Consider the following 11,682-nt stretch of genomic DNA (forward strand, 5'->3'; position numbering starts at 1 on the left):
CAATAACAGCATTATCTCTAGGTAATGATAGGAAAAGTAAATTTTATTTCCTTCTTTGTGCTTTACTGTATTTTCCATACTTTCTACGGTGAAAATATATTATTTTCATCATCAGGTAAAAAATAAATTTTATTTTTAAAATTAATCACACTTCATTCTTACAGAGAAATGGCTTCCTTTCTTCCTTTTTGTCCTATCTTACACCTCCCCCCCCAAAAAAAAAAACAGCCTGAATTTCGCCAGTTTTCCTGACTTCACCTGGGTTCTTTTCCTGATTAAGTCAAGTGGAAACAGTCCTGGAGGAAATTAGACTGTAAAGACCAAATGCTTCATAAATTCACGTTCAAAGAAGGCAAGTAAGACCATAAGTGGCCAAAAGAATTTGGTGATGAAAATAAGCCACTAAATGGATTATTTACTTTAGTCTTTACTGATAAAAAATATTAGCAAGCTTTGCATTCTTCAATTACATTTTGAAGCAGAAATGATGGCATTTTACTCATTTATTCATTCAGTCACTTTAGTCCATTTGGGCTGATATAACAGAATACCATAGACTGGGTAACTTAGAAACAAGAGAAATTTATTTCTCACTGTTTTGGAGGCTGGGAAGTCCAAGATCTTGGTGCCAGCAGAGTCAGTGTCCAGTGTGGGTCTGCTTCCTGGTTTATAGACAGAAGTCCTTTCACTGTAGCCTCACCTGGTGGAAGGAGCAAGGGAGATCTCTGGGTTCTCTTTTACAAGGGCAGTAATCTCATTCATGAGGGTTCTACCCTCATAAGCTATCATCTCCTAAAGACCCCATCTTCAAAATACCATCACATTGGGGATTAGGTTTCAACATAGGAATTTGGCGGGGGTGGGACACATTCAGTCCATAGAAGTCATCAAACACTATGCACTTCTTATGTGCCCACATGGTGCCAGGCTTGGAACACAAGCCTGGTCCTTGGCTCAAGTCCCTCACAGGCTGCTGAATTCACAGCTGCACTTGTGGTTTTCAGGGCACCCACCTCTTCCTCACCCATCTTTTTCTTCAGCCACGGCAGTTCTTCTTTATGTGTCAGCCTTCCATTAAAGTTTCACTGGAATAAAAGATTCCTTGGCTTAAAAAAATAAAAGAACATTTGGAACTCTCTGCTCTACTCTTATTTAATCAACTAGATGCTCTGCAGTTGAGTGGCAACCACTCACAATTTTAAATTAACTCATGGGTAAGACTATTAGCCCAAATGCTCCCCCCCCCCACTATAATGTGTTACAATTGTATGTCATCATCATCTGCTTTGAAAATTTCCCACCAACCTTTCCCACCCTTTAGCACACCAAATTCCCTAAGTGGGTTTGAATTCTTAACCTTTGCTGGTAGAGTATAACCACATCCCAGTTAGGGACCAGGGGACTGTTTTTCTTTAGGCCACTTGACTATAATCAAGTGGTCTAGCTCTTTTTCCCAAATTCTGGTCTAGAACTAGAATAAGAACTATTGGAGAATTTGTTTAAAATGGAGTCAGGCCCCACCTCCAGAAAATCTGATTATATGAGAGTGAAGTGGGATTCTATGTTTTTAACGAGCTGCCCAGGTGTCTTCTAGCTTGATAAACACTTTTGGAGACAAAGATTCTAGCCTTGGTGAGGGAGGCTCAGAATGTTGTTAGATCTCAGGAAACCTTGGGCATCTGTTATAGCACATTTTCATAATTTACCTGTTTATATATTCTATTTCACCCACTAGATTTGAAGCCCCTTTTGGAAAAGTAACTTGCCGTAGTCTCTGTATCCACTGCTCAGTGCAATTCTACTACGTCTAATAAATGTTTGGCATTAAATTAATTAATAAAACAAAGAACAGCAACAATTCATCAAATTCTGATCCTACTGGACTAAAGTATTTTTTCCATCAATAGACTACTATTAATAAACCTGTTATTAGAGTTCATATGTTTTTTTCTCCTGTGAGATTCAATTCAGCTAAACAATTAGGAACAGCTTTTTTTTTTTTAATTTCTTACAGTTTGAGTTTTAAGAGTGCTCCATGAGGTAAACAGGATAAGAATAGTTATCCAGCTGTTTTAGCTGAGGACACAGGCCAAAGAAGGATAAAATGACTAGCAAGTACTCACAGTTTTTAGTATTTGCACAGGCAAGAATGCACTGTGTTGTAGTGAAAAAGCATACTCTTTATTGCTGCATTTGAATTGGAGCCCTGCCATTTACAAGCTGTGTGATCTTGAACAAGTTATTTAAATTTTCTGAGCCTCCCTCTTTTGTTCATGTACTCTGTACACAGGGACAGACAGCAGGTTTGTCTGAAGCATTAAATGTGTCTAGGAGAGTGTTTGGCACATAGCAGGAGCCGAGCACACATTGTATTCCTTCCTTCCTGACACACTCTCCACAGCAAGGACTCGGTTTGTCTTCGCCTGGCAGTAGTATGTGCTCAACAAATATTTATTGAATTGATTAATTAACGTAATTCTAGGATTTAAAAAAAACACAAACGTCTTTTCCTTTTACCTATCAAATGTTATCAATCTATAAAATTATAATATTACCATAATCCCTCCCCCAATCACAAACCCCAGATGGTCTACATACTAATGACAAGCTATATTCAGTCACAACCCAGGGAGAGTGACTTAGAGACTACAAACTGTGAAATAAAGAGGGAGTTTCCATTTAAATATAAGACTATACATATGTTTCTCTGTGTAATAAAACAAAACTAATACATCAGCATCTCTTTATTCTGAAATTTTTCTAGCAAGCAAGGATGGTAAAGACAAATTAATCACATGTGTGAATTCAATCTGTGTAAAACATTCCTACTTATTGTGATGTCCTTAATTTTTATATTGGCTACCCTAAAATAATTTATAGGGATACTATAAGTTCACTCAACCCTATTTTTTCCACAGGGATTGAAAGTCCTCAAATGTGAATACTCTTAATATGATTTTCTTTTAAAGGATCATCACCTTCTGGGTTGGGAAAAGCCCTGATGAGAAGAGTGAACAGAACACAGACTTAGAGTCAGATAGCTCTGCCACTTTTACTCGCCAAGTGACCTTGCATAATAAACTCACTAGGCCTCAGTTTCCTAATCTATAAAATGGAAATATAATAGAAATATAAACACCTACTTCATGGAGTTGTTACGAGGGTTAGGAAAGGCAATGTACGTGAAGTGCCTATGAAACACAGCAGGGACGCAATTTATTGTCCCTCTTGCCCCTACCAAAATGCTACAAACGGATTCAGTGGTTCCAATTAAAAGTACAACATCTAGGTATTTTCATAATTAATCATTAAGACATCAAACTAACATTTTTTGAAGTCTAGTTAGTTGCAAGACTTTTCCTTTGTCCCTCTAGAGAAGAGTCATTAGCTTATAGTAGTCCTGAGACTCACAAATGTCATGAAGGCACCGGCATTTCCAGAGAGGATAAGGGCTGTGTCAACCCACGAAAGCTTTCTCTTTCCTATGAATGTTCTCCAGATTTCCCCTTTGGACTTCTCTGAGCTACCTTGAGCTAAATGCTCCACCCCCATGATCTGACTTTCTGAGAGTTTAAAGCCTGCCCTGTCTGCTGCCCTTTATATTCCAGGGATGCTGAACAACTTGTATTTATTTCTCTGTATCTTCCATTGGATTGTAAACTCCATGAGGTCAGGACAGTGTCTTCTTCACTATTTTAGGTTTCATCTCAAATGTCAATTTTCTAACTGCAGTATTTTCACAAAATTTTCTGCTAGATGAGTTCTCTTAAAATTAGTTTTTAAGGGGAATTCCCTGGTGGTCCAGTGGTTAGGACTCGAGGGCCCGGGTTTGATCCCTGGTCGGGTAACTAAGATCCCACAAGCCTCACAGCACGGCCGAAAATTTTTTTTTTAATTTTTTAAATTAGTTTTTAGGTTTTTCTTTTCTTTTCAAGGTGTGAAATATTAACCATGTAGGTAGAATAAGCATAGATATGTTTTTTTTAATCTATACATGCCTCAGCAGATGCTGGCACCGAATACCAGGTCCTTTAATAAAATAAAAGTGAATCCTTCAAATCTCAACACCAGAAGGGAAATCTAGAGGGCATCTGATCTAGTGCAGCACCATGTCCCCCTTAGCATCATTTCCTGCCACCACCATGAAGGCCCCATGATGCACTGCTTACACTTTAAACTCCTCTTTTGGGTCCAGGTTAATCACCCAAGGCTGTCTCTCTACCCCCCCCCCCACCCAGTCCTCTCCCCTCTATGTTCCAGAAATGTTGAATTTCTTGTAAATAGCCCTAAACAGCCATGCTCACTTCACCATATATAAGCCCATGTGTCCCTTTACACAGCATATTTTAATTGCCTGGTTTTTTCTCTATAGAGAAAATTGGATTGTGAGCCCTGTGAGGTCAGGAAATGTCCTATTAATTATCCCATTCCTATTCCTGGCATGCAGTGGGCTCTCAATAAATATCTGTTAACTGGATAACCTCCTTTTGGCAAGATTTTCAGAAACACTTGACTAAAGAGTAAACAGAAAACAAATGGGAAAGGATTAAAATACAAGGAACAGCCAGGAAAATATAGATTTGCCATCCTCATTTGGTCTCTGGGAGCTGGAGTCTTGTGCCATCCACCTTTAGCCTGGGCGTATCCACCCTGTGTTCTTAGTCCAGGCAGCAAAACTCCACAGGCCCTCTTTTTCTTAGGGAGAGGGCTACCCTCACCACCTCCAGCCCTCCACACACAGCTCAGGCCCTGTCTCCTCCTCCTTTCCATGCCTCCCCTGCCGTCCTCCAGGTAGGCCTCTCACCCCCATCAGACTAGTCCTGCAGGGAAGCCCACCTCCCCATCACAGGGCAGGACCTCCTCCCCCCACCCACCCCGCAGGCCCAGCAGTGTGTGGGACACACCACGTCCCAAGAAGGAGGCACAGACCTGAATGTGCCTGGGATGAATCCTTACCAGGCCTGTGACCAGCTCACAAGAGGGAAAGAGGAATGGCTCAAATTCACTTCTACAGGCAAAAATACCTATAGGCTCCTAAGAAAGCAGTCGGCCTTGCGATCACTGCAGATCTGGAAAACTTGTGTAATTCTTTTTTGGTGGAAGCAGAAACCTGACTCTGAGCTAACCCCTGCCCAGAGGCCGCCGAGGCCTGGAAATACCCTTGTGAATTCTCCGCGTCTAGGCCGGGGCCTGGGGGTTCCCTGCCGTCCGGCCATCTGCAGAGGCCTCCCCGAGGGCTAGGCCGGCCCCAACTGGACGACCTGTGGCCCGACTGCGGCCCGCACGCAGAAGGCGGAGAGCGCCGCGCCGCCTGGGCTGGGAGCGCCGCCGGGTCGCTCAGGCCAGGCCCAGCGCGGCCGCTTCGAGCTCTCGGACTCCTGCGACCCGCACCCCAAACGCTTCCTATGACCGACCAGACCCTCAGGAACAGAGAGTTCCTCCCCGCCTTCCTCTCCCCGCCAGACTTGCCTGCGCAACGAAGCTCGAGAAGCGGTTCCCCCTGCGCGCCCCTCGCTCCAGGCCGAGCTTGGAAGCGCCTCTGACTTCGCTGCGGCGCCGGGACCCGCGTGGGCTGCCCTGGGCCGCCGCTGCTCGGTGGCCCCGGCTCAGCGCGCGACGCCGTCCCCGCTGCCCCGCGCCCCTCGGTGCGAGGCCCGACCGGGACCCCAGGGGTCCTGGGAGCCGTGGCCCTTCCAACCCCTAGACATCCAAACCAGAGAGCCCTGGAGTTATTCCGGGCCGAGGGGGTGGTGGAGGATGGGGGTTCCATTCACGTCTCCGTTTGCAACAATAATGACACGTCCTGGTCCCACTGATGCCAGGACCCCCCCGAAGGCAAGCCGGTGGCTCCGCCGGCCCTTCAGGCGCGACGTCCAGTTTGCGCGAAGTAATCACCAACTTATGCACTCGGAAGCATTTTGAGGGGGAGCCGGGCTGAGCCCCAGACAGCAGCTCCGGGCCGGACTTGGAATACACTTTTTTTTTTTTTTTTTTTTTTCAAATCTGACCCGGATCCGTGGCTCTGAACTTACTGTGACCTCAGCGGCCCGCCTCGGGCTCTGCGCGAGCGGGAACCCGGTGCGGGACTCAGGATTCACGCTCGCACCCGGGGCTTGCAGACCACTGGAGGGGAGAGCGGGGAGGTATTCGTATGGGTTCATGTAGGGGGTATTTTTCTAGAACGAGATAAATAGATCTCAAAAGAGTGAAGTCCTGGTCTCGAAGCCACGACCGCGCCCTAGGTCTCTACAAAGATCCCCTCCGGGCGCTTGTCTAAAGAGGGGACTTTGGTGCCCCAAGTTTTCCTCAGGCGCGTTGGGTTGAACTTGGGTACAGCTCTCGCGAAGCGCGCATTGCGCCCACGCGCTCACCTTGGCGGGAGCCACGGACTAATTAGGTGCCCCTGTTCTCCCGCTCAGCCGACTGGGCTGCCCGGCTCCAAGGGGCTGAGACCTGCGGCAGACGCCAAAGTCACCCGCCGTGACCGGCCTCGTCATTTAGAAGGAGAAAGGGCAAAAGGGCTGCTCGGAACGCTTTTTTAATACTTGACAGTTTGAGGCAGGAGCCTTGGAAGCGGGGACGAACGTGCGAGAATGCTCTGCTGTTTGAAAAGCAGTGCAAAGTTGCTAAGAAACTCACTACGACGTGACTGTTTACTCCTGAGAATGGGCCGCAAAGAAAATATGCTTGGACCAGGTGACCCGGCGAGATCCGCAAAGCCGCTCCCGGCGACTCTCTCCTCCAGCGAGTCCGAGACCGGGGAGAGGGGAGCGGGCAGGTGGGTTTCCTCCACCCCTGAGTGCTACAACCTCCTTCTCTATTTTCTCATTTTATTTTTTAAAATTAAAAAGAGAGAGAAAGCGCGCGCACAAGTCTTAAAAGTGGATAGCTGAATAGCGTCTGATAAAATTTGCGCTATGAAAAATATGAGGTCGAGATAGATCAGTGCGTGGGTGAAGGCTGCTCTAGCAGAAACTCGAGAAGTGAGGGGGAGCCCACAATTTTCGTTTTTACTGTAGAAATCGGTAAACGAGATCAAATGGTAATGGTTACCTATTACAGCCACTGAAACGTTCGAAATAATTAAATGTGTTTAGGATTTATATGTATGTAATCACCATACTTTTTATTTTGTCTAGCTATTTCCATTAAGTTTTAATAAGCTATCAAAGTTCCCTGGATAAATTTTGTGAGGGGTTTTTTGAGGGTTTTGTGTGTGCGTTTTATTTGTTTGTTTGGTTTTGTTTTGTTTTTTTTTTTTGCCTGAGTGAGTGGAGATTACATGAACCAGAAGCGAAGTTTGAGCATAATTTTCTTAGCCACTGGGAAGTCTGTATCTCCTGCCAAAATTCCAAGGATGGGGAGAAGAATGGGAGACTAAATACTCATTGAGTACCTACTATGTGCAGACACCCTGATAGGGCTGGCTTTATAAATTTTATTTCATATTAATAATTGTTTATCAATAAGAGCTCTTTTTAAAAAGACCAAACACTTTCTTCTGCATCCGGACCTCAAAGGGACAGCTTCCATAATTTTATTTTATTCGCAAGAATTTTGTTTTTATTACTTCCTTCTTCGAAGTGACGTAACTGCTAAGGTTAGTGGAGAGATCCATGTTTAATGATATTAAAGTCTGTTGGTTTAACTGATTACATCTTCTAGTGTTAATCCTGTCTGGGGCGGGGGGTTCGGGGTGGGGAAGTGAAGGTGAGTCAGCACACGGTGAATTTCTCCTAACTCTTTAGGTCCCTGTAAAAATAAAGAAATCCCGAACTACTCGGGAGGAGAAGGAACTTGTAACTGGGAGGAGAGCACTGTCACTGAAAGCGAGGGGGGGGGGGCGGGAGAGAAATGCAAAGCAAAACTTTTTCGTCTCTGTGGATCAAAGGAACTGAAAACATGACCCGTTTTGTAAGGGCTATGCAAACACTGTGGCTTGTGCTGACCACTGATAGAGGCTGAGTTAGACTAGAGGCTACATAAGTTACAAAGAATACCATGCAATTGGTATCCGGAGCTTTAAAAAATTAAAAATAAAAAATGAGAAGGGAGTTGACAGATGAAGTGGGAAAGGAGGGGAGGAGAATACACCCAGGAGCCTGAGCAGCCAGGTAAATCATCAAAAATTCAGTTCCTGCAACTAATGAAAAAACCAATCTCACTGTAGTCCAGGGGAAATGGTTCGCTGACGCAAGGCTGATGGTGAGTCCATTTGTCGTGCTTCTTTTCCGGACTATCAAAAAAGTTATTTCGAGATTCAGCCAAATGTTTTGACTGGGAGACTGAAAACGGGACGAGGCGTTTCCTGCCTTAACGTCCGAGCCCGCAGCAGGGCCCAGAGCGGAGCGCGCTCCGAATCTCGCGCTTCCCGCCCGGGGCTGTTCAGAAAGGACGCTCCCCGCCGCCCTGGGAGAAGCGAGCCCGAGGTCAGGCGGCGGGGGCTGCTCGGGTTCCACGTGGGGCCTGAACTTCAGCCTTCCTCTGGAGGAACGCTCCTCTAGTTTTGTTCTGGAAGGGAAATGGGCTCAGCTCTTCGAGAGCTATCAAGAGTCCCACTCGCTGGACAAACCTGGAAACTCTGGAAGTTCTAAATTGAGCTTCCCTCGTTCCCTGAGTCCCTTTCTATCTTCTTTACCGGCGCTAAAGGGCTGCTTGCCGGGGGGGGGGGGGGGGTGCTCTTTTAGATGACTTTTTTCCACGTAGACCGGAGAAGGGCCGCCGCCCGCTCCGAACGCGACTTGCCGACCTCAGCGCCCTGGGCTCGCGCGGCGCACCGCCCGCCCCTCCGCGCCCGCCCAGCCCCGCTCGCGGAGAGAGCCCGAGGGGGGAGTATCTTCTCCGCGGGCCAGAGCTCGGTGCCAGAGCGCTCTCCTGACATAACCTTGCCCAGGGTGGGCCAAGACGTGCACTAACCATCGCCTGGCTCCCCTGCTGCCGCTGCCGTCCCCACTACCGCCGGCAACTGCCTTGGACGCAACCCCCAAGAGCAGAAACTCTTGCCTCACAGCTCCCCTTGGTCCCCGCTTTCCCAGCCCTTTCCGGGATCCCACACCCCCACCCCACTTCTCCCGCCCGTCGGGGCCGAACACTGGCACCGCTCCTCGAGCCCGTTCCGCCGCGCCATTTTAACCCCTTGGACGTTTCCGCTGCGGAGAGGGCGGGAAACAGAGAAGAGCCGCCATCCTCACCTCACCTCACCCCACCCCCACGCCACCCCGCCCGGGTCCTCACCTAAGGCGGCCCAGAGGGGATTATGAAACAACCCGGTGGTGGGCGCGGGTGGGGGACAGTCTACCTCCGGACCTTGGCAAAGTCTCGGGAACACTTGTGCTCCCCCAGGACAGTTTTCTTCGCCTCGGGGCGAGCGCGGGGTGTCCGAGTTTCTTGGCACTAGCTGCGAAGAGCTTCTCCCTTTCCCCAGCCCCTTTAAGGACATCTGATCTTCAGTCTCCAACTTTCTCCTCTCGTCTACAAGCTTCGTCCGCCGCGAAGAGCGACCCCAGGCGAGGCCAGGAAGGGAGAGAGCTAGTGTGGGGTTAACCCAAACCAGGGCGCCCAGAGGTTGGCTGAGGCCCTGCGGGTCGAGGCCCCGCGCGCTCTTAAGCAGGAGGGAGCCCCCGGGGATCCGCGCGGGGCATGTTGCCGCGCCTGAAACAGGCGTTCCCTTTTCCAGATCATATTCCCCATAAAATCTAAAGCCAGATGCATCGCTTGGGCAAGTTACCATTTTACCGCGGAAAGCACAGATGTGTTTCCAAACTGGACTCCAGATCAAGGTTTCTGGTACGGGTTCCAGTGGCCTGCGCAAGGCTGGGCTTTCGATGTCTTAAAGGACTACCCGGACGGGTAACGTTTTAGATGCTGTAGTCTGAACCTAGCCCTGGCAAAGCATAATTTGCGAATGCGAAGATTTAAAATAAAAAGAAAAGGGGGAGGGGGGGTGCAAAGTAAAGACAACTGCGGGCTTTCAAGGCCGTGTGTGTACTTCTTAAGTGGGGCGGAGGAGAAAAGACCAACTTCATAATTATAGACGCCCAGTTTAGCAAGATAACCTGATGGAATCTCTGTTTCACGAAAATAAGTTACAAGAGGAAAAACTTGTAAGAAAGTGAGAACAGTGACCACATACGAAACCAAAGGGCGAGCATGGTGAAAGCAGGCATTTTAATCAGTCTGTTGAGTCAAAAATAGCTTTTGCTGAGTTTTTTTTTTTTTTAAAGAAATAGAAGAGTCTTTCCAAAAGTAATAGCCTACGGGTCTATTTCACCTGCAGGTCTCCTCTCATCATTGTATAAAGAAATTTGGGTGGAGTGGGCCATGTTTTTCGCAGAACTTTCTGGTATTTGCAGTTGTGGTGAAGAGGGAAGGAATAAAAACGAACAAAATTAGTCTGGGATTGACTGCTGCCTGTTACCGGCATAACATTAGCAGGAAACCAAGACTGCCTTCTCGAGATTCGCTTAAAAGAATTCAATTTTGCATCTTTTAAAATTATAGCCGTTTTTGAGTCCTTGCGGTGAAATGAATAACGAGAGATGCAAAATCTAAACAATGCACACATGTACATAATTCCAAGTCTACTTATTTACAGAGTGAAAGGACGCGGTGCGAAAGCGCCCCTGCACAGGTAGAGGTGTAACAGCTATGCGCTGCGCCGTGCATTAGGTGCCAGTGAGAGATAGCACAAACCCAAACTACTCACACAGAAATCTATGTTTCCACATTCGACCCATTTAGGATCAAATGATTTTTTAACACTTGCCAAAACCCACAGCTATTGCTACAAGAAAGGTGCCATGCAATGGAATAAAGTTAGCTGTTTATGTGGGCAAGGTGGGGCTTTTCGGGCGTTTGGCTACACAAATGTACTGGAGTGACAGGGCGAGCATCTTGCAGGCCAATCTCCCAGTGTTTGTTCATTGCGGGGGCAGGTGGAGGAACGAGGACGCCTTTTAGCTGATCAGACTGTGGCTGTCACCCCTGAGGGGTGGTTGTGGAGGTTACCTTCACCTCATAAAGATACTCATCCTTCTCTAAACTGAAAAAGTCTGCGGCCGCTAAGGCCGCCCACACGGGCCGCGCCTCGTCCAAGTCTGCGCAGGCCGCCTTTGTCCCCGCAGTGACTACCGCGAGGGAGGAGGGCGGGCGCGGAGGTTATCACCAAAGTCCCCTGAAGTCCTTATACCGCGTAGAACTCTGGTTTTTGCGGGGAAGCGGGCTGCTTATCCAACCTCAGTGGAGCAACAATTCCGTGGGCCTCCACTCCCCGGCGGCCTCTGCGCGCCCTCGCTGCGCTGCCGCTCGTCCGGACCTCTCCCCGGGATCGTCCGCCGGGGGCCAACGCTCGTGTTCGCGCCACCCTCCTTTGCCTCTGAGACCCCTCCGCACGGTCCCAATCAGTCTCGAATTTCAACTCAAGACCCAGACCAAATTTTTCCTTCGGGGCCGGTATATTCTCACACACGGTCGCTTTTCCCAAGGGAGGAGGAGCGATGGAGCTCCCGGCAGCTCCCGGGGGCCCTGCGGGGACCACACGACACCCGGTTTCCACGCAGCCCCCGCGCCCACCCTTGCCTTCCGACCCCAGACCTTGGCCTCCCACCGCCGCGCTCAGGGAAGCCGCCGCGACTGATGCGCCCCGGGTGCTTTCGTTTTGCTTTCGCTCCCTTCTCTCCGCAG

The 11,682-nt window shown here is 48.4% G+C and overlaps 1 protein-coding gene across 1 annotated transcript in view; it reads right to left on the reverse strand.

Moving 5' to 3' along the window:
* LOC309615635 (uncharacterized protein) overlaps positions 1 to 9,730 on the reverse strand; it is a gene marked incomplete at its 5' end in the record, with an annotated part of 609,457 nt that extends 599,727 nt beyond the window's left edge. Inside the window, 2 exons of the mRNA XM_082365667.1 lie at positions 595 to 700; positions 9,235 to 9,730. Coding sequence (XP_082221793.1) covers positions 595 to 700; positions 9,235 to 9,730 — 602 coding nt within the window. The remainder of the gene's footprint in view (positions 1 to 594; positions 701 to 9,234) is intronic.
* Between the last annotated feature and the right edge of the window lie 1,952 nt (positions 9,731 to 11,682).

The sequence above is a fragment of the Balaenoptera borealis genome (assembly GCF_965194805.1).
Source record: "Balaenoptera borealis genome assembly, chromosome: 18".
Lineage (NCBI taxonomy): Eukaryota > Metazoa > Chordata > Mammalia > Artiodactyla > Balaenopteridae > Balaenoptera > Balaenoptera borealis.